We start from the raw sequence: 23,933 nt of genomic DNA, 5'->3' as shown, positions 1-23,933 counted from the left end.
GAACAGAAACAGAAGAAAAACACTAAAAGCCGGCCACATTTTACATTAAATATACATCACTGAAGGATTGGGTACCATGGTCCTCTCGGCTCGAGAAGTCAAGATAAAATAAAACAGGTTTCCTCTCTTCATAACAGCTGTATTGGCCTTAAGTGAAATCGGTTTGGGCAATTCAAGGCCCCAATACATGAAATATCAGTAGGAAAAGTCACTCATGGAAGCTATAAAGATAACGGGGACATTGGGAAAGAGATATAATCCAGGAATTTAAAGTATGAAGGATGTGAATTAGGCTAAAATACCAATATTATAACAAACTGGCATGGCTCAAAATGACAATCATAATGAAGGAATTCATAAGTCCCATACCAAATTCCTGGCACAAATCTGTTGCATAGATCCAAAGTCAAACACAGTTAAAACTTTTTCACTGACTTCCTTGTAAATAAAGTGACAATATTAATCAAAGGGATAAGCACAAGATGCAAGTGTTCAAATGTAGTTGAATACCCGAAACGTAATGGTTCCAGTCCCACTTGTTCTATAATTGTGCTCACAGTAGAAAGCAACCATCAGGGTGAGTAATATGAATTACAATGCTCAATTGCTACCCTGACTTTTTAACTCTTGGAATAACATAGGTGAAAACAATGGCCCTGAACTTCCGTGGAATGACAATCAGTGTCGGATTGCCATTCCGTTCCTAGCTTTTTACCCTGAAATCCAAATGCTCCTTTCTCTCCCGACCTTCCAATTCAGGCTGGGCGACAAACGTTTAGTGCAATGGATTCACAAGGCTTCGTGTTGAAGGCTGGAGAGTTGGAGGTAAGGGAGCTACGCCCCCTTAGCACTAGCTGACATAAAGCAGGTAAATTTAAAGGACCAGCCACTTTGAGAAGCCAGGGAGAAAGTAAGTTTGTAAAATAAGTGGGTTGTAAGATAAGTGGATAGGATTAGGAGTGGGGGTTGGGTGCAATCTTGTGGGAATGTCAGTCCTATAGTTACCCAGGAGTGGTTTTAAGTCTCTAAACTCTTCCTGGGTAACTATTCTGGTAAAACAGCAAGAACTATCCAAAGTTTGCGATTTATATCATACTTTCAGATGGTTCCAACTGCAGGGCAATTGCCCAACAGAAGTTTAAACTTCCCAAGCAATTGCCATGCAATCCTTACCTGGGGACTTCTGGCAGGAGTTTCCCAGTGCATCTTTGGGGTATCCCCACCCCAGTTACGATGCCCCAGAGCTCGGAAGTTACGGGCCAATGTTTTCACTGGCACTTAGTAGATTTAGAAATACAGGAGCTGCTTAATATTTATAATTTTAAAAGTTGCTAGAAATTGAAAGAAATCTCAGATATGATCCTCAAAAATCCACAGATAGCACCAAGTCCAATGTTATCAGCCCCCAAATTTGCTGCTCAGCGTTCTGACACCTGCAGAAAGCCATTATCAAAACAAGCTAATAAAGCATGGGAGCACAGCTTCTGCTTTTTTACCAAGCCAGAAAGGAAGTGGAATCAAATGAGGCACTCAAAACTACAGAATACTAGCATATGCCAAATAATTTAATGCAGACAAATGCAAAACACTGCATTTGGAAGGGAAAAAAACAAACACACATACTCTACGAATATGCTAAAATAGCATTGGATGAAGCTGAAAGAGGCCTGGGATTCTTAGTGGACTGCATGCTTAACAGGTACAACCAATAAGAGTTACAATAAACAAAGTTAATAGGATCTTGACCTACCTAACTAGAATAGTAGAACCCAGAGGAATCAGGAAATCCTTCTTTACCCAGAATGATCAATACTTAGAATGGAGAAACGATTGAGTGCCATTATTGGGGGAGGGTGGGGAAAGAGGTGGGGGGGGGGTGCAAAAAGAGGTTCGAGGGCCTTTTCGGATGCATGAATTAAGATGGGCCTTCACTGACTCAAAATCTCTTTGATCTTGCAAGTGATTATGCTGCTATTATAGAGGTCAGAGGGGGGAGAAACTGAGATGGAATTAGAAGCTAAAACACTAGGAAGGCAGAGGAAACATAGGCTAGATAAGAAAGTAGTGAATTTGGCAAGGCTAAATCGAATATAGTTTAATGCAAGGAGCCTGAGGAATAAGATAGGCAAGCTGAGGGCACAGATAGGCACGTGATATCATAGCTATGACGGAGACTTGGCTAAAAGGGTAGGATTGGCAGCTCAACATTCGTGGTTATAGGGTATTCAGACGAGATAGAGAGGGAGATAGAAGAGCGGGGTGGGGGGGTTTGCAATATTGATCAAGGTATCAATTATAGCAGTGAGGTGGGATGATATCTTGGAAGGATCATCAAATGAAGCCATATGAATAGAAGTAAAAAACACAAAAGGGGCAAACACACTGTTGGGTGTGAAGTATAGGCCCCCAAACAGTCAAGGAGAAATAGAGGATCAAATAAGTAATCAAATTTCAAAGAAGTTTAAGAATAATTGGGCTGTAATAGTAGGGGGTTTTAACTACTCAAATATTAACTGGGATAGTTTTAGTGTGCAAGGTAGGGAGGGAGGGAGCATAATTCTTAAGTTGCATCCAGGAGAACCTTTTTATCCAATACGTAGAAAGCCCAACAAGGGAGGGAGCAGTTCTGGACCTAATATTCGGAAATAAGCCTGGGGAGCATTTTGGAGATAGTGACCATAACTCAGTTAGATTTAGGATAATTATGGAAAAGGATAAGGTTGGGCCAGAAATAAAACTTCTAACCTAGGGAAAGGCTAATTTTACTAAAATGAGATGTGATTTGGCCCAAGTGGACTGGGAGCAGCTACTTACAGATAAAACTATGTCAGAGCAGTGGGAGGCATTCAAGGAGGAACTAGCGAAAGTACAGGACAAATACATTCCCATAAAGACAAAGGGGGGACCAAGTCCGGAGAACCCTGGATGTCAAGGGGCATAAAGTTTAGGATTAAGAAAAAGAGAAGCTTATGGCAGATACCGAAGGCTCAGTACGGCAGAGTCCTTAGAGGAGTATAAAAAGAGCAGAGGGGAACTTAAAAAGGAAATTAGGAAAGCTAAGAGAGAACATGAGGAAGCACTAGTGGGTAGAATAAAAGAAAACCCAAAGCGATTTTTTAAATATATAAAGAGCAAGAGAATAACTAGGGAAAGAGTAGGGCCAAGCAGGGACCATAGAGGTAATCTGTGTGTGGACCTGGAAGTCAAGGGGGCAGTGCTCAATGAATACTTTGCATCGGTCTTCACAATGGAAAAGGATGACGCAGATATAGACATCAGGGTGGAGGACTGTGAAATATTAGAAGAAATTAACAGAGAGAGAGAGAGAGAGAGAGAGAGAGAGAGAGAGAGAGAGAGAGAAGGTACTAGTGGGTATAACAGCCTTAAAAGTGGATAAATCTGCAGGCCTGGATGAGATGCATCCCAGGCTGTTGAGGGAGGCAAAGGAAGAGATATCAGGGGCCCTGGCAGTAATTTTCAAATCCTCTCTAGTCACAGGTGAGGTACCAGAGGACTGCTAACGTTGTCCCATTAGTAAAAAAGGAAATTACAGGCCCCAGTCAGTCTAACGTTGGTAGTGGGGAAGTTTCTAGAAAGAATTCTGAGGGACAGAATATATCTGCACTTGGAGAGACACGGATTAATCAGGGATATTCAGCATGTTAAGGGAAGGTTGTGTTTGACAAATTTGTTTGAGTTTTTTGAGGTAACTAGGAGTGTTGATGAGGGTAATGCATTTGATATGGTGTACATAGACTGTAGCAAGGCTTTTGATAAGGTCCCTCATGGCAGACTGGTTACGAAAGTAAGAGCCCATGGGATTCAAGGCAAAGTGGCACGTTGGATCCAAAATTGGCTGAGAGGCAGGAAGCAGGGGGTGATGGTAGAGGGATGTTTTTGTGACTGGAAGTCTGTTTCCAGGTGGAGTTCCGTGGGGCTCGGTGCTGGGGCCCTTACTGTTTGTGCTGTACATAAATGATTTGGACTTACATGTAGGGGGTATGATCAAGAAGTTCATGGATGACGCGAAAATTGGTAGGGTGGTAAATAGTGAGGGGGATGGCTGTAAACTGGAGGATATCAATGGACTAGTCAGGTGGGCAGAGCAGTGGCAAAAGGAATTCAACCCAGAAAAGTGTGAGGTAATGCACTTGGTGAGGGCTAACAAGGCAAAGGCTCACACCACGAACAGTAGGACCCTGGCAAGTACTGAAGGTCAGATGCTCTTGGTGTGCATATCCATAGATCCCTAGCAGGTAGCAGGGCAGGTAGATAAAATGGTTAAGGCGGCATATGGGATACTTGCTTTTATTAGCTGAGGCATAGGATACAACAACAGGGAGGTTATGCCGGAACTGTATAAAACACTGGTAAGGCCACAACTGGAGTACTGCATGCAGTTCTGGTCACCACATTATAAGAAAGATGTGATTGCACTGGAGAGGGTGCAGAGGAGATTTACCAGGATGCTGGCTGAGCTGGAGGGTCTGAGCTATGAGGAAAGGTTGGATAGGCTGGGGTTGTTCTCCTTGGAGCAACGAAGGCCCAATAGAGGTGTATAAGATTATAAGGGGCATAGATAGGGTAGCTAGGAAGGCACTTTTTCTATTAGTAGAGGGGTCAATAACCAGGCGGCATAGATTTAAAGTAAGAGGTAGAAGGCCAAGAGGGGAGTTGAGAAATTTTTTCACCCAGAGGATGATGGGAGTCTGGAACTCACTGCCTGAAAGGTTGGTTGAGTCAGAAACTCTTGTAACATTTAAGTATTTAGATATTCACTTGCACTGCCGTAGCCTTCAGGGCTATGGGCCAAGCGCTGGAAAATAGGATTAGTGTAGTCAGATCTTTGTTGACCAGCGTGGACACAATGAGCCAAATGGCCTCCTTCTGTGCTGTAGACGTCTATGAATCTATGAGGTCAACTTAACTCAAATTCAGATCCTAGGCATGGGCTGGCACCCATTAGGGCCTACCAAGTCTGCAGATGTACTAGTGGAGACTAGTTTTTAAAGTTGCAGTATACCAGCAAAAGGCACTTTGTCCAGCCAGAAGCACCCTACTGATTAAAATATTGGCTTGGAAAGCTATCCGAAGCTGATCAGGATGAACCCCATCCCTAGTAACAGTCAAACCCTTCATGTCTATCAAGTGAGCCAGGCTAGCTGGTCTATCAACATTTGCCAGCCTAACAGTGACTACTTCAAAAGTAGTTATTTGACTATGAAGGACTTTGGCATGTACAGACTATATAAAATCAAATAATTTATTTTCTTCAATAGTGCAGATTTGCCTAATGCAGGTACCAGATTAGCAAGTCTACCACAGAAGGATGGCTTAATTCCAATCTTTCACTAGCATAAACCTTACCATGAAGACACTTCAACCCAAAGGGATTCCTGCCATGAAAGGTACCAAATAAATCCAAGCTCCTTCTTAATCCATTAACCTACACTGGAACGTTGTTATCAATAAAGGAGGAATAAATTATATTTTGCCCCTTCTTGGGAAGGTCCTGGAAGACTGCAGCCAGACAAAGTTAATCAGGATCCCAGGTATTGATAGGAAAATAATTTGGATGGATGTTGCTTTTATCTTCCAATCAATATCTTTGAGATTTTGTGGTAAACTGTGCAAAGCTAAAACTGGGGACACTGGTCAGTCCATTATTCAAGATGGCGAGTTAGATATGCTGGTTTCCCAGATGAGTCTGTAAACACCACAACATTTGCTACAAGAAGGCAATTCTTCCAAGACTGCCTAGAAAAGACAATCCGAGGTGTTACTATCTCATCCAACACGTGATTGTGCATGGCTCATGGTCAAGTTCTTAAATCACAAACTAGGGAATAAGGGTTTATTACAAAACAAAAACTTGTCTATTGTAAACACTGAAATTTACCAGCAACAGATTACACCAACATCATGAGTTAATTTCATAAACAAACGTGATGATTTTCCTGCAAGAATTCTTAGTTTACCCTTTTTGGATTCAAGGTACCGGCCCAATATCAGCAGACAATTAAGGAAAGAAATTGAGAGGCTGGTGTAGGAAAGTTCATGTTTAACAATAACTTTTTAGTTATGTGTAATGACCAAGTAATCAAAGCATATGAATCAATTAACCTAATATTGTATTAGATTAATATGCTGTTCAACTGCAAGCGCTGTTCAAATTCTAAGTGTCATCCAGGGGCCTAAGCAGGGAGATGGAAGCTATGCACTGGCAGCCACCTAGATTGTCAACTAAAGAAACTAACTAGCTTGAACTGGTCTTGCTGTAGCTGGGCTCAGCTAGTCCCTTGGATTAGAACATATAAATTCAGGCATTCTCAAAGCAACCAGCACTGGGTGTGTGGCCCTAACACAGTGAGTGTGTTTGGGGAGGTGAGGTAGTTTAGCGAGGAGGGGAGGGAAGTGCTCCTTTGCTTTTTCTAACTTTTTCATCTGTAGGAACTGGTTCTTGCTTTGCAGCTTGAGTTGCTTTGGCTCAGAGTCATTGAGTTGCAGATTGAGTTGTGGACACTGCGACACAGCAGGGAGGGGGAACGTTACCTGGACCTTTTGTACCAGGAGGCAGTCACACCGTTAGAATAGGATCTTCTGATTTAGAAGGTGGTCAGGGACAGGAGGGTGTGACTGTAGCCGAGGCAGGCAAGAATACCCAGAGGGCAAGAGTGTAGGAGTGTCAACCTCAGTTGTCCAGAGAGTTAAAGGTTCTTTCAGCTTGTTTGGATAAGAGTGGGGGTTGCAGGGTGGATGAGCTAGCTGACCATGACATTTTGGTACAGGAAGCCATACAAGTGCAGGGAGCACAAAGTAATGTAGTGTTAGTAATGTTAAGGGGTATGGACTGTTCTATGCAGCAAGGAGCGAGAGTCCAGACAGCTATTTTGCCTGCCTGGAGCCAGGGTTCAGGACATTTGCTTAAGGCTGGAGAGGAACTTGCAGTGGGAGGGGGAGGATCCAGTAGTTGGCAGAGGATCCAGTGGCCATGGTCCATGTAGGTACCAACAAAGGAGGTTCTGCATAGTCAGCAGGAGGAGCTAGGCACCAAATTAATCTGGACCTCAGAGGTAATTTCTGGATTATTACCCGAGCATCTGAAAATTGGCATAGTTCAAATAAGATTAGAGAAATGAATGTGTGGCTCAAAGACTGGAGTTCGTGAAGTGGGTTCCAGTTCTGGGGCATTGGCACCAGTATTGGGAAAGTGGGATCTGTACCATTGGGGCAATCTACACCTGAACCGTGCTGGGGATAGTGTCCTTGCAAGTCACACAACTATGGAAGTAAAAATGGTTTTTAACTGAATAGGGCAAGGGATTAAACTTGGGAAGATGTGGTAAACCAAACAGTAGGGACAAGGCAAAAGAGAAAGGTACTAATATGGGAAGTGATAAACAGGCCGTGACAGGAAGGGACAACAAGCACAAATCTAAGAGTAAATTAGCAATTAAGGCTAGACGCTACAAAAACAATAAAAAGAGCAAAATTAAAAGCTCTATATCTAAACGTATGCAGCATTCGAAACAAAACAGATGAACCAACAGCGCAAATAGAAATAAGTACGATCTGATAGCCATTACAGAGACATGGCTACAGGATGACATCGATTCGGACCTGAATACTGAAGGGTATGTGACATTTAGGAAGGATAGGAAGTTAGGAAAATGTGGAGGGGTGGCTCTGTTAATTAATCCTGGTATTAGCACATTAAAGAGGGATGACCTAAACTCAGGAAGCCAGGATGTAGAAGTGTTTTGGGTTGAGATGAGAAACGATAAAGGCAAGAAGTCACTGTGGGAGTGGGGTACAGGTTTCTTAATTGTAGCTACACAGTAGGACAGAGTACAAAAGAGATAATGGGAGCTTGCAGAAAGGTACAGCGATATCACGGGGGGTTTTAATCTACACGTAGACTGGAAAAATCAGATGAGCAAAGATTGCGTGGATGAGGAGTTCATAGAATGTTTTCGGAATAGTTTTTTTAGAACAGCACGTTTTGGAGCCAACCAGTGAGCAGGCTATACAAGACCTGGTATTCTGCAACGAGATAGGACTAATTGATAACCTCATAGTGAAGGCATGCCTAGGTAGCAGTAATCATAATGTGATTGAATTTTACACTCGTTTTGAGGAAAAGACATGTGCCCCCAAGACCAGCACTTTAAACTTAAATAAGGGCAATTATGATGGCACGAAAGCAGAGCTAGCTAAAGTGAACTGGGAAATTAGGTTAAGAGATGGGTCAATAGAGGCTCAGTGGCAGACATTTAAAAGGGATATTTCAGAATACACAGAATAGATATATTCCAATGAAAAATAAGAAGTCCAAGGGGAGGGCCCACGATCCGTGGTTAACTAAAAAATGTTAAAGACAATATCGAACTTAAAGAAAAAGCATATAGTTGCACAAAGACGGGTGGCAGGTTAGAATATTGAAAAGAATATAAAGAACAGCAAAGAATGGCTAAAAGATTAATCAAGAGAGAAAAAGAGTACAAGAGAAAACTAGCTAGTAATATAAAGACAGACAGTAAGAATTTCCATAGATATTTAAATACAAAGAGTTAATCTAGTGACTGTTGGTCCTATAGAAAGTGTGTCTGGGGAATTGATAATGAAAAGTAGGGAGATGGGGGATGAATTAAACAGGTATTTTGCATCGGTCTTCATTACAGTGGACACATCCCAGAAATAGCTGTAAATCAGGAAATGGAATGGAGGGAGCAACTCAGGAAAATTACAATCACCAGGGAAATGGTATTGAGCAAATTATTGGGGCTGCGGGTTGACAAATCCCTGGGCCCGGATGGGCTTCACCCTAAGGTTTTGAAAGAAGTGGCTCCTGAGATAGTTGATGCATTGGTTTTAATTTTCCAAAATTCCCTAGTTTCAAGGAAGATTCCATTAGATTGGAAAATAGCAAATATTATTATTCAAAAAGGGAGGGAGACAGAAAGCAGAAAACTAACATCTGTCATAGGGAAAATATTAGTAGCTATTACTAAAGATAGCAGGGCACTTAGAAAAATTCAACGCAAACAGGCAGAGTGAACATGGTTTTGTGAAAGGGAAATCATGTTTAACCAATTTATTGGAATTCTTTGAAGGTGTCACAAGTGCTGCAGATAAAGGGGAGCTTTATGGTGGATGTACTGTATCAAATGCCTTCTGAAAATCTAAGTAAAGTGCCACATCAAAGGTCATTGCGGAAATAAAAACTCATGGTGTAAGGGGTAACATAGAAGATTGGCTAGCTAACACAAAGCAGAGAGTTGACATAAATGAGTCTTTTTCTGATTGGCCTGATGTGACGAGTGGTGTGACACCGCGATCAGTGCTGGAGCTTCTATTTTTACAATTTATATAAATGACTTGGATGAAGGGGGCTTAAGGTATGGTTGCGAAATTTGCTGATGACACAAAGATAGGTAGGAAAGTAAATTGTGAAGAGGACATAAGGAGACTATAAAGGAACATAGATAGGTTAAGTGAGTGGGCAAAGATCTGGCAAATGGAGTAAAATGTGGGCAAATGTGAAATTGTCCATTTTGGCAGGAAGAATAAAAAAAGATTATCTAAATGGAGAGAGATTGCAGAGCTCAGATTCAGGGGAATCTGGGTATCCTAGTGCATGAATCATAAAATGCTAGTATGAAGGTACAGCAAGTAATTAGGAAAGCTAATAAAACGTTATCGTTTATTGTGAGGGGAATTGATTACAAAAGTTGGGAGGTTATGCTTCACTTGTATAGGGAAATGGTGAGGCCACGTTTGCAGTACTGCATATAGTATTGGTCTCCTTCTTTAAAGAAAGATATAAACGCGTTAGAAGCAGTTCAGAGAAGGTTTACTAAACTAATACCCAAAATGGGTGGGTTGTCTTATGAGGAAAGACTGGACAGGTTAGGCTTGTACCTACTGGAGTTTAGTAGAGTAAAAGGTTACTTGATCGAAACCTTTAAGATCCTGGGAGTCTTGACAGGGTGGATGTGGAGAGGATGTTTTCTCTTGAGGGAGAATCTAGAACTTGGGGCTAATGTTTAAAAAATAAGGGGTCACATATTTAAGACAGAGACGAGGAGAATTTTTTTCTTAGGGTTGTGAGTCGTTGGAACTCTCTTCCTTTCAAGGCAGTGAAGCAGTGTCTTTGAATATTTTTAAGGTAGAGGTGGGTAGTTTCTTGATTAACAAGGGGGTGAAAGATTATCAGGGGTAGGCAGAAATGTAGGTTGAGGTTACAATCAGATCAGTAATGATCTTATTGAATGGCGGAGCCAACTCAAGTAACTAAGTGGCCTACTCCTGCTCCTAATTCTTATGTTCATATATCCTACTTGATTGTAATTAATATCACTGTTTCCATGTGGCTGCATCCTCTTTCTGTGAATAAGTAACCGCCCCGTTTCTTGACAAGTGAAATGTACCACGTGGCCCTAAGACTGTGCAAAGCTACACTTGCATAGTTTAATTGCAGGCTGTTGTTGCAAATACTTTCGAGGTTGAACGGACATCAGTCTGGAACTGTTACAATCCCTAGCAATTAACACTTATCGATTTATACTCGTTACCTATGACTCAAAGGTGTGAGGAGGACAGCTATGAGATTTTAAGCCTTCAACCCTATGTCTTAAATTAGTTGTCTTTTAACTTGTAGTACCTTAAAAAGCAGTCATTTTCTTGTAATTTATATAATGAGCCTATGTATTGCTTTGGTTCTATAAAATCAAGAATTAAGCTGTAATTAGTTTTGTAAATAGTTTTCTCTCTTGTTACTTATGAACTAAATATATCCTGCTGCATTTTGTAAGTGTATCTTGCTACCTCATCTTTACAAACGGATTGTCTTAATGCATTGATTTTACACATGCTTTGTGTAATATTTATACATGAAGTAACTTGTAATTTCTGTATTGAAGGCTATGTGCCACTCTGTTCTCTTTTGTTATTTTAATTAACTTGTGCCAAGCATCAATAGTCACAATGTAACTCAACATCAGTGAAGTAATTCTTTTTGCAAAAGCACTGATAAGCGACCTGTCTTAATGAGAATTCAATAGGACATCCAGTATTGATACCTATATCTCAGTTAGGCACCTGGACGATTAGCCCAGAAGTTAATCATCAGTACTTGACACCACATGTTCACTTATCTCAAATAAGCTGACAAAGAAACCATTTTAAAGGCGCTCCATTATCTTAGTAGAAAGCCGTCACATTTAATGAAAGGCAGAAAAACACTATAATGAGGAAACTGGCACCTTAACCAGTCAGGAGATAACAGGAAGTGACATCTCTAGATGACCATCACCCCATGAAACGAGAGACTAATTAGGCACCAGCTAAACTAATCAGAGACTGATCATGCACTGTCCAAACCAGAGTCCAGAAACATCACTGATCACAAGGGCGGACTATGTATCATAAAGGAATAATAAACACATGCTTCCAGCAGCAAGACAAGCAGAGTAGGAAGATGAAGAATTGAAGAAGTTGCAGGGAAGAGAGATTTCATGCATGATGTGAACAGAAGAACAAAGTCCAAGGGACAGGAGCCAACCCATGTGTCGAATGCTTCCAAGGCTGAACTGGGTGTCAAGACCAGCATGATGTCAGTAAAGTCACTGTCTAACTTTGTTACTTAATAAACATTTCCTGAGTTACGTCACTGACTAGGCTATCTTGTGTTGCCTGAATGTTCAAAGTTTCAAAAGAACAAATTAATAGTGAGTTAAGACTCATAGAATTAGAGTCCAGACACCCCAAAAACTCTGAAAAATTAGTCCAGAGGCTTAGTAGGCACAAACACAAATTAGGGGTATAATATCATAGCTCCAGTTGTTCTAATTGTATTGAGTAAGGCTCCATGCTGGCAGAATGTCACTATTTCTGTTCTCTAATGTTAACCACTAAATTTTACTGTGGTTCCACTTTCTTCAATCTGAAGAAATGAGCATAGTGATTTTCTGAAGTGGGCTGGTGCAACAACATGACGACTTCACACTACACAGTCATGTCCAGAACTCTCTACTTCAATTGTCTGAAGCTGAGCCCATGTGTTTTAGAAGAGGGCCAGAGAACATGCTAGACTTCATCCAAAGAGAAAAAAAATGACTGCATCTACCATCATATATCTTCAGTTTATTATTCCAATATTTTAGAGTTCTGGGAAGAACTAATCCATGAGCCTCATCAGCTGAGAAGTGAATTGCTAAAATGTTGCAGAAAATAATTATTACTTCATCAGCATTAAGATTGGGGAGTGGTGAAGTTACCATCTGACATGCATGTTAATGCATGTGTGGTGCTCTGAAAATCAATGTGGGAACCAGATAGTGGCAGTCAGAATATTAAAATATCTAAAGAATGTTGAATTGTGATTAAATCTTACATGTTAATACAGTACATAAAATGAAAGCTCTGAAGTGTTGCCTGGAATGCTCATTTAAATTGGTTAAAAAATTTCTCAAAGAATACAACAGCTTTAAAGTGCAGAAACCCTATGAGTAGAATTGGAATTTTACTGCTTCAGCCATCTGCAGCACTGAGCTGGATGTCAATGAGAATTAGTTGCTTCGTGAGTATCTTGTCTGCCAGACTTACCTTTAATAGCTTTCCTCTTATTGGATTAAAGTTCTAGAACCCTTAGGTTCCTCCATCTTATTCAGAGACCATTATAGATCAAAATCCACTTTTTACCTTGTCTTGTTTCTGACAGCTCTGCTTGATGAAGGATCTGGTAATCTCATGAAGCTGACGCAAAGCTGGAACCACCCATACTGGCTGCTGGTTATTTTGCTGGGAGGACTGAGAAGAAAAAGCACAATTTGCAACACAAAAAAAAATCCAAGAAGCTTTTACTGCAGTTCGAACAATACTAAATACTTAAAATATTTACAGATCTACTGGAGATTAAAATTTAATTCCCATTCAGTGAGTGCATCAGCAGGCATCAATGGAATATAGCAGCCTGGCTGACCACCCTTTACAAATAAAATTATCTACTTTGCACACAGAAATTAATGTTTATAATTAAAACAGCATTACATGTTTCAGTTATCAAACAAGAGTGGGGAAGTGGTGAATATCATCACAGGCTTCAAATGGCTCCTTAACCCAAGTTTATCTGTGCAGTCCTCGCAATTGGGAGATATTTGATCTCCAAGCCAGGATCTATCGTTCTAGGCCATCTTTTGCTCCAAGAAGAAAACTTTAAACATGAAAAGCCATATTTTATTTGAATGAGTACTGATTGAGTGTTTAAGAGCTTTCAGTTATGAAGCTAGACATTATAAAAGTGACAGTTTAACATCAGCAGAGTTACTAATCAAACAGTATTGCAGCTTCTTCAAAGCAGTTGTAGTTACTAACTCACAGTGCCAGTTCTCAGCTTTTCAAATGCAACAGTGTTAAAATATAGAAACAAGCCTATTCCCGAGTTTTCTTCATATAGGTCACGTTGATTAATCTTGCTCCCTCGCTTATCCTCTAAACCATAATATTCCTCTTAGTCAAGAGACTATTCTCCTTTTAAATAAAGTCAAATAAAGCATAATAAAGTTTATTATTTGCTTAAACGGCTTGTGGTAGAATATTCCACATTCAAGTATTCCTTTAGTTCAATCCCAACACCCACCAAATTGTTATGCATATAGGGAGTCAAATTCATAATCTTCAAGTGAGGTTTGGTTAGATGATGAGGTATAACTCGACTGAGGCACACAGGCATAATTTCATCCTCATTTTAATGTCATAACTCTTCTCAAACTACATTTCTCTGAAACAAACTCTCTCAACTCCCCCTCTTTCTTATTTCTCTCTAACATTTAGTTTAATTTGCTTTTTTAAAAACTTTCACAGAACATTGCTGAAAAAGACATGCTGTCAAAGCTTTTCCTCTTGCACTCAGAGCAAATGCAAAAAGCTAGAATCACATTTATTCATATGAAGCGACCTGTCCTCTGCAAGCAAAAGGAACATGTCCAGGCATTGCACTTTTTTTGAATTAAGCAAAAGTGTGGGGGACAATAGTTCCCTGGTGCATTCGCCACGACAATGCCTCAACCAGAGTCGATTTGCCAACCAATTGATACCCTTTTCTCATGCTGCCTTTGAAATTTGGCAATCATGCATCTGCCCTGATGAGCCTAAGTGGAAAGGTTTTGACAGCATGTCTCTTTTTAGTAATACTAAAATTCTGTACTACCAAGCAATTATTTTACAGAATGCTAAGTAAAGGCTACCCATAAGTGTGTAATTAGAAGTCATATTTTCTCTCACAAACAAAGTCTTTTTTCACCATTTTCATTTTGCATGCTACCTCATCCAAGGTTTTAAAATTTGTCCTCTCACTTTATTTTAATTATATCTGAAAATTTTTGAACAGAAACTACTGAATGAAGAAACAATCCTTTGCATAGCTGAGTGGTGCTGATGTATCCAGGGAAATTAGAAAGTCTAGATGCAGTTAAAGTGCTTAATTCAAATTCTGCTCTCGGTAACACAGTCTGAGGGGAGAATTATCAACTCCTAACCCAGATTTTTTAGGAATGCCGGAGGCCTTCAGCAAAACTTGAATTAAGGCTTTAAAATACAAAAGAGAACTCCAAGCACAAATCTAATTGTGTTATTGTGAATTGTGTAATTTGTTGAAGTTTTGTTTTATTTTGGTTACATCTGTTAACTTCAGCAAAAGAGAATTCAGTTGCTGAAGAACAAAATGGTGGGTGAAAACATTTCAGACTATTTTGAGAGAAATGTGGCTAGACTGTGCAGTGATAGGCTTACATAGGCATTTTTTACCATAAATGGGAGCACAGGAATTAATAATGAAAAATATCAACACAAATCATGACTAGTCTCTCTTCATAATGTTGACAAATATACATACAATTTGAAAGAGTAGGCCAATTGACTCTTTAGGTCTGCTCAGCTATTTGATAAGGTCATGGCTGATCGGATTGTGACCTTAACTTTACTTTCCTGTTTATCCCTCGTCAATCAAGAATCTATCTAATTAATGGCAAGAATGATCTAGAAGATGAATCTGTAGAATGTTTTCATGATAGTTTCCTCGAGCAGTACGTAGTGGAAACAACTAGGGATAACGCTACCTTAGATCTAGTATTGTGTAATGAAGCAGGATTAATTAGTAATGTCATAGTAAAAGATCCACTGGGAAATAGTGACCATAATATCACTCAATTCCATGTTAAGCTTGAAAGTGATATATTCTAATCGCAAACAAAAATCTTAAACTTAAACAAAGCCATTAACATAGGTATGAGGGGAAAACTGACTAAGGTTAATTAAGTAGACTGAAAGGTATTGAGGTAAATGAACTGCGGAAATAATTTAAAGAAAAACTTCAAAATGTTCAACAAAAATACATTCCACTCAGTGAACTTTAGTTCTAAAGATCAAGATGTAGAAATGCTTGTGTAGAGATAAGAAATAGCAAAGGTAAGAAGTCACATGCGAGAGTAGTTTATAGGTTCTCTAACAGTAACTACACCGCAGGACAGGATGTGCAGTAAGAAATAATGGGGGCTTGTGAAAAAGGTACAGCAAAATCATAGGTGATTTTAATCTACATATAGATTGGATGAATCAGATTGGCAAAGGTAGCCTGTCTCAAATGTCAATTTGCTCGTGGCTCAGATAATACTCTCTATATTATTACCTTTGAGGTTTGTTTTTTAATTTAGCCCCTAACTACTCATACTCCCTAAACAGATCTTCTTTTCTAGTCCTATCTATGTCACTGGTATGTACGTAGCCCAAAACAACTGGGATACTCCCCACCTCCTTCCCCTGCCCCACTAAGAAATTGAGATCTTTAATAAACAGGCATTTTCTAGATTTTATAGGATTAACTAAACAGCCTTGATTCTCTCTCTGGAAAGAGTATTTCTAAACACTTTGACCTCTAAACAGTCTTAGTTCAGGCTTACATGTTGACATTCCTAAGAATGGCATCTTGTACACCCTTTTATCTATGTAACTGTTTAGAAAGGGCCAGGATATGACCCTTAGCAAGATGTAAACTAAAAAGCTGACCTCGAGCAGAATGACGCACAAGGTGGGTGGTAACCGCTCTGATGTTTTGAGTACTTGTCCTGTATTCATTGGCCAGAATAGTTAGATAGGTGATTGATACTGGGTAAGCTACCAGCTCCCCAAAAAGGGTATATATATTGGTGGTGGTGGTTTGGGGGGTGAGGTGCAGTGCTCATTGAGCAGCCTTCATCAGATGAAAGATAGACCAGAGGGGGAGGAGAAAGATTGAGAGATCAAGGGAAGAGTTTCCTAACAATTTGACTAGAGAGCAGAGTGCTGTTATCACAAGCTGTTGCCAGTCGTATATGTTTTCTAATTCATTATCATATCTAAACTGTTGTTTCTTAATAAACCATCTTAAAATTACTTATGACTAATCGACTACCTATTTAGGTATCTGTGGCCCCCAAACTCTGAAATCTTACACCACTGCAAGTTCCTCTCCTGCCCCAAGCAGATGTTCTGAACCCTGGCACTGGGCAGGCAACACCGCCTCTGGACTCTTGCTCTCAGCTACAGAGAATAGTGTCTATCCCCCTGACTATACTGTCCCCCACTGCCACTACATTGCTATTTTCGCCCCTCCCTCCCCAACACTTGAATGACTTCCTGTACCACGATGCCATGGTCAGTTCATTCATCCTCGCTGCAGCTTCTGCTCTCAACTATACAAGCTACAAGAACCTCCAATCTGTTGGACAATTGCAAAGGCTAAGGCTCTTTCAATTCTCCTTTCTCGATCCCCATTCCTGTCTCACTCAAGCCACACCCTCCTGTCCATGACCACTGACCAAATCAGCAGACCCTTTCCTAAAGGGTGTGACTGTCTTCTGGAACTCTCGCCCTCCCAGATGCATCGCAGTGTCTGTAGCTTGGTCTCAAGCTCACCGACTCTGAGCCAAAGTTCTGTAGACACTTATTGTAGACATTGTTGCCATGGATCACACTGCTGTCCATGAATTCCCACATACTGCAACATATCACCTGCCCAGCCATCCTTATTGTGTTTTAACTAATTACTTGCTTAATTTTTAATTTAATTAATTTAATGATTTCCTCGTCATTGATAACATTATGCTGAACCTACACTTCTCCACTGCTTTTTAAATCCTTTCTAAAATAGGGCACCCAAAACAATACTGTACTCAAGACTACAGCCTAAGCTCTTAAAATTCTAGAGGGGTGGAACTGAAAAGCAAATAAATTGTTATATTTGTATGAAACCTTACTTAGATCACACTTTGGAGTGCTGCGAATAGTTTTGGTCTCCATATTATAAAAATGGCATAGAAGCACTGGAAAAGCTGCAAAAAGATTTATGAGAATGATACTGGAACCATGAACATGGAAAACTGAATAGGTGGGGGTTCTTTTCTTTAGAAGGAGGGCTGAGGGGTGATGGGAGGTCTTTAAGATCATGAAAGGGTTTGATATGGTAAGCATAGAGAAGATGTTTTCATTTGCTTGGAAGGCCAGAACTAGAAGCCATAATTAAGAAAGTCACCCATAAATCCAATATGGAAAATTTCTCTCCCCCAAGGATTGTTTAGCTTGTGGAAGACATTACTACCAGTGATTGAAGTGAACAGTATCAATACATTTAAGGAAAAGTTACATAAGCAAATAAAAGGATAAAAGAATATGTTGATGAAGTTAAGTGAAGGGTGGGAAGAGGCTCGTGTGGACACAAACACCAGCATTGACCTGTTGGACCAAGTAGCCTGTTTCTGTAATAATTTTGTCATACAGTTTGGACACGCCTCTAGATATAAAAAAGCAAGGGTTCAATTTTCCTTAACAATCTTACCTGCTTACACCATTGTTTATGCAAAGTTATTCTGTAATCCATTAATAAAAATCTTACCACTATGAGTACCACTTTCCTGGTTCTTTTATCTAAAATGGATTATTTCAGAACATTTTTTTTAAACCATGAATTGGGGGGTATCTGTCCATCCTGTTAACCTATGTCCTCATTTCATAATCCTCTCAGTTTTCCATACCATTAATTTGCTATCAACAAATTTTAAAATTGCTTCACATTACAAAACCTAAGTTGCTCATGACCTTGTGTCAGCATTCCTGGTGAACCACAAGGTTCACTACATTGCAACAACTGGGGGTCCAGTTAATGTGGGGGGGCGGCAGGGGGGAACATTAGGGTCATCAAATTAATGGTTGAGTAAGGCAATTTTTACATTTTTTCTATAATCTTTTTATTAATGCACTAGAATTTCACAACTCTACAATACTTGAGGGGTGAAGTATGGGTCAACTGCACCTTGCGGGCAGCCCCAGATTTTGAGAGCACTGGGATACAGTCCTGGAGATTAACCAATACATTAATCACAAGGTGTGGAGTGCTTTGAAGGGGGCTATGGGAAGGCAGAATTAGTTGGGCGGGGTGGGGGGGAACAGACGGTGCGTGGGTACAATGCAGAGGAGGTTGTAAAAGGGTGAGTTTTAACTCACTGATTGATTCTTGGTATCTGTCAGCAGTGAGGAGAATGGCAGGGATGGACCAGACAGAATTGGCTAGGGAAAGGATGGGGAGTGGGGGTAGTTGACAAAAATCCAATGTCCAGAAGCATTGGCTTGTGACTAAGGGTTCTCCGTAGACATTCAGTTTAGAGTTTTGCTGCTGATTCCTGGGTGTGTACCCCTTTTTATATCTGACAGCTATAAGACAATGTGAACATGCTTATTACAAACAACAAAACACTGGTAGTAATTAGAGCTTTCAAAGCTTGACGCAGGCTTTTTTTTTATTTGAAAAACAAAAGAATAAAGACACTGTGGAACTCTAACAACCATTAATAATTAGTATGTTTGTATTTTCTAACAGGCGAATAGCAGATGAGATAATTGGAAGGTGTTTGCTTCAATGTTCAGGGTTTTTTTTATTGAACTCAAGTACAATGAGAAAAATTCTGCCTTAGCTAATGCGCTTTTTGAACCGTAAGGCATTAGAGAGGGTGCAGAAAAGATTCACACGAATGACTTCAGGGATGACAAACTTCAGTTAAAAAGATTGGAGAAGTTGAAACTGTTTTCTTTGGCAAAAAGAAGGTTCAGAGGAGATTTGATAAAGGTATTCAAAATCATGAGGAATCTGGACAGAGTAGGTAGGTAGCGGAAGGATTGAGAACCAGAGATCACAGATTTAAGGTAATTGGCAAGATGAGGAAAAACCTTTTCATAGTGAGTGGTTAGGATTTGGAATGCACTGCTTGAAAGTGTAGAGGTAGAGGCAGAGGCAATGGAAATTTACAAAAGGGAATTGAATCATTATCTGAAGAGGGAAATTTTGCAGAACTAAAGGGGAAAGGGCAGGGGAGTGGCACTAAGTGAACTGCTCCTTCACTGGGCCAGCACAAACATGAGGGGCTGAATGGCCATCTTCTGTGCTATAACTATTCTATGATTCTAAAGATCACAAAAAAAACCACTGGCATGTAAACAGTAGTTGCTGTTATCATTTGGATCCGGCATTCTGTTGAGGAGTTATACATATCAGGCAACAATACTAAAAGCAGTCCATTCAAACAATGTAAATTGGCAAATACGAAACAAGCATAAGTAATACTAGGTTTGGGGGTTAGTTGCCCAGGGCTTTAGGGATGTGGGTGATGTACAGATTAGTTTGGATATATAAAGGGAGGCACGTGGAATTAAAATTATTGCACGTGTGGAGCAAAGAAGGCAACATTGACTGGTTAGGCTGAATAACTTGTTTGTACTGTAACTTATATTTAATTCTATGTAATGTTTCCCAAGTTCATTTAAATCGAGTTTAAATAAACTCATTCAACGTATTATTTCCTCCAAAAATTAACCTACCTTCTTAATGTCTTCTATACATTTGATGATGTAACTTCGCTTGATTTGCTCCTTTACTGCATATGCTTCACTAAGTATGGTGAGGTGTTCTTCCAGTGCCTGCTGGACCAAGTTAGTGGGTAGTGCTGGTAAATGGGCAAGTTCCCAAAGCACCTCCAGCACCTGTTGTTGGGGAAAGAGGGTAGGGGAGAAGGAAATATATTTTAAAAAAAGTTTCTTTAAAAAAAAACACCAGCACAAGTTCAAATTCCACCCCAAAAATCACTGATGCATTTGCAAGATCTCGTCAAATCTGCCATAACGGTTCTTACCTTTCCTGTGGTATTTTCAGAACGAGCTTCTCGGCCAATTTTACCAATGAGGCTGAGCAGCTTTTGTCGGATTCGGTCACTTTCAATCTCCCAACTCTAAACAGGAAGAGAGAGAAGATGAATCTGCCAAAAGGAATTATTCTATCACAGATCAAACTGTTTTCACACTTTGAGGTAATTTGTGTGGTAACTTTTCACTAAACATATGTCACTGGCATATAAGTAATGTGCTGTACAATACACAAAGTACAATATCCCAGTCTAGTGGAACCAAACCTGCAATGCAAAGTTGCCATAACAAAACTGCAGACATAAAAACAAGGCTATGAGGACTGAAATGAATTTGTTCTGATGGAAGGTTACAGACCTGAAGCTCTGTTTTTCTCTCCACAGATGCTTCCAGACCTGCTGAGTATATCCAGCATTTTATGTTGTTACTTTCATTCCACTTGGCCTCTAAGACAATGGTTTTTATGACAAGCAAAGGCCATCTCCAGACACTTCCTTGCATTATTATTCATCAGCCAAATTCCTCCCAACTCTCTTCTCACCTCTGTTCCTTCTGGAAAAAAAAGCCTCTCTCCCAATTTTACATTCTAGCAGTCAACTCCTGAGCACTTGGTTTACTATTTGGCATACTTTTGCAGCTCTCGATTTGATTAGTCAGAAGTCATTAATTTTTCTAAGTTAGTTTGAGAAATTCAAAGAAAAATTAAGAAATATCCTTCTCAAAGATGATACTCCTGGGTAGCCTAATTATGTAATTTTGTTGTAGCATTATCTGAGTTTAACACTCATTCATCCCTTTGTTACCTCTAGACCCAACAGTTCCAACGCACTCCTGGCTGTTTCTCACATTCTGTTTTCCGTAAACATTAGATCATCCAGAATTCTGCTGGTTGTGTCCTACCCCTTAGCAAGTCCTATGTTCGCTGATGTACATTAGCTCCCATTCAAGCAACATCTTAATTTTAAAATTTCCAACCTTGCTTTCAAATCCTTCCATGGCCTTGTCTCCCATTCCCCCATCTCTGTAATCTCCTCCTGCCCCATAACCCTCTGATGTATCTGCACTTTAATTCTGGTCTCCTGCACACCCCTAATTTTAATCACTCCAAATTGGTGGCCGTGCTTTCAGTTGCGTGAGCCCCACACAATGGAATACCTCTGGAATCCCTACACCCCTACCCCTCTTTACTTCGCTTTTCTCCTTTAAGCCACTCCTCAAAACCTAATTCTTTGACCAAGCTTTTGGACATCTGACCTAAATCTCCTTAGATGCTTGGTGTCATACCTTGTTTTATAACAGACCTGTGAAATGCCTTGGGATGTTTTATTATGTTAAAGGTGCTGCATAAATATATGTTGCTGTTCTAGTAATATGGCCTTCAGGAAGGAACTCTATCAATTTCTTTTTTACAACCTAAAAGCAAATTTAACCTAGCCTTTTGTGGTAATTATGGTTTTATCTATGTGTAATGTACATTTAAAAAGAATGTTATAAAGGAAGATCACATAATCTTAGTAACCAAAGAAGAGTAGTGAGGGCTACCTCTGCAGTTAGCAGTCAGTAGTATAGAGACAGGGTTTGAAGTGAAAGCATACATGCAGTTGCTGCTAAGTACCTTTGTAAATAAACAATGTTCTCCACCTAATAAGTGTCAGCTGATCAACTCTACAATACTAACTCGGCCACCACTTACAACAAGTGTGTGATGAGGATCCACAAGATCCAACACCAACGCTATGTAGAAGGATGCTTAGGATGTTACTGGATGCAGCATTCGTTAAGTAGAAGCACATACAATTTACTCGTAATCTGAAATTCAGCCAAATAGAATTTAACAATGAACAAAAGTGAAAGGGGAATGTGACAACTAAACATGAAAGTCTCAATAAATTTTCAAAACCAATTAAGTCTATTATAAGCTTTTTTTCTGAATCCTCTTCGTTATAATGCAGTTATCCAGCACAAATTAATGCATGTATTTTTTGGTTGGAGGTAGGGCATAGAGCACTGCTGCACTAAAAAAGCAGATGGTCATGTCTAACTTCCTTGCACAACTCTTGGCAATGTAAATTGTCAGTGGTGGGGTGGAGACAAAGTAAAAAGTTCGGAACATATCACTTTATGCAACTCAGTAAATGTTTATGAAGTAGCATAAGCAGAATTCTAGTACCAGATTGTTCACTCGTTCTCTGAGCTTTGGGGAAAAGTAAAAGCAAGGCCTTTAATGGCAAATCCATGTAATCTTTAAATCACAAAAATTTACACCATAAAGGAGGATACTCAGCTTGTTTTGCCGCAGAAGGCCCTTTGATAAAGCAATTATGTTTAGATCCACATCCCCACTTTTTGTCTGTAACACTAAGTCTCCATGCTCAAGTACCGGCCAATCCCCTTTTAAATTTTAGGTCATCAGTTTCCACTACCTTTTCAGACAAGGTGCCCAATTCCCATTGAAAAATTTCTCATCCCACTTCTTGTTCTTTTACCAATGTTTTTTGTTGGAGAGATTAATGGCTATAATGTTATTGGAAATTAATTTTTAAAATAGAATTCTAGTTGGGGTCTGTGCCCAGGTATGTGTCTGTGTGCGTCTTAATTGGATTAAAGCCAGCTAGTCTGGGTGCTTTGATGTATAGTAGTTTTGAGATGTTAATTGGGTGAACAGTAAGGAGAACGGGAAAGTAAAATGTTCATTTGCATTTGTTGAATGAACCATTTAAGACTGCGAGTAAAATCTTGCACCTAGCTAGAAGAAGCCAATGTGTTTATTTTTTCAGCTAATAAAATTGGTGCTATGAAAGGGGTTTTATTGTTAGAAGAGCTTATGTTCAACAGACCTAGTGATACAATGCAAAATTTACATTCAGAGGGAAAGCTAGGTATATAAAGAAAGGAGTTTTTGTGTGTAAGGTAGAGGTATTTAAGGCCTATCCAGCCTGTATGCCTCCAACCAACTTGCAAAGCAAGCCTCATTTGGAATTTGTAAGCTCAAATGTGCTTTGCCTGGTGTCTATTTAAAGTCTAAGGGCTGCTGCTGCCTTAGTGGAGATTTACATGGGGGTGATTAATTTGGGGATTTGTTAAAAAGTTATTATAGTAGTAATTTGTAGCCATGTGCATGTGTTTAACTTGTTAAATTAATAAATGTTTAATTTACTTTTATAAAAAAAACCACAAGAGTTGGTGGTCTTATTCCTACTGAATTCAAAGCCTGCATCTCAAAATTACAAATAGCAAAAATGGATTATGACAGTTGTTTCAAGTTTCAAGTCGCAATTTGAACAACTCAGCCTTTACCATGGGGGCTCTTGGCAGGATATATTTGTAATTCCTTGATTGGTTTGGAATTTGTGAATCTCAAGGCTATGAGTACAAGAAGTGCTTTGAATTCAGGAGTTGGTGAGGCTTTTTAGAAGTGGTGTGACTGCAAAAATGGCTGTATCCATGCATGAATCTTTTTTGGAAGTAGAAGATATAACTCTAACTGGGTTACAAAAAGTAACCAAGAGTAAGTTAACACCCTACATCATATCAACAATTTCCAGTTCCCTGGCCCCAACCGCCTCCTCTTCACCATGGACGTCCAATCCTTGTACACCTCCATCCCCCACCGGGATGGTGTGGTCGCTCTCCATTTCTTCCTCAAATAGAGGCTCGAACAATCCCCATCCACCACTACTCTCCTCCATCTGGCTGAATTTGTTCTCACA

At 39.8% G+C, this 23,933-nt stretch overlaps 1 protein-coding gene across 5 annotated transcripts in view; it reads right to left on the bottom strand.

Moving 5' to 3' along the window:
* Positions 1-23,933, bottom strand: part of usp24 (ubiquitin specific peptidase 24) — a 195,274-nt gene that overhangs the window by 120,372 nt on the left and 50,969 nt on the right. For all 5 annotated transcript variants that reach the window (XR_005945485.1, XM_041207988.1, XM_041207989.1 and 2 more), the window contains exons 14-16: positions 20,214-20,309; positions 19,903-20,064; positions 12,703-12,810 (exon numbers count right to left, since the gene is read on the bottom strand). Coding sequence is in view for 4 of the 5 variants with exons in the window: in XM_041207988.1 (XP_041063922.1) it covers positions 12,703-12,810; positions 19,903-20,064; positions 20,214-20,309 (366 nt within the window). In the remaining variant the exon portion in view is untranslated. The remainder of the gene's footprint in view (positions 1-12,702; positions 12,811-19,902; positions 20,065-20,213; positions 20,310-23,933) is intronic.

This window comes from Carcharodon carcharias, chromosome 16 (genome assembly GCF_017639515.1).
Source record: "Carcharodon carcharias isolate sCarCar2 chromosome 16, sCarCar2.pri, whole genome shotgun sequence".
NCBI lineage: Eukaryota > Metazoa > Chordata > Chondrichthyes > Lamniformes > Lamnidae > Carcharodon > Carcharodon carcharias.
The sequence above is the reverse complement of the archived record's forward strand: the minus strand, read 5'-3'. Positions and strand labels throughout refer to the sequence as shown.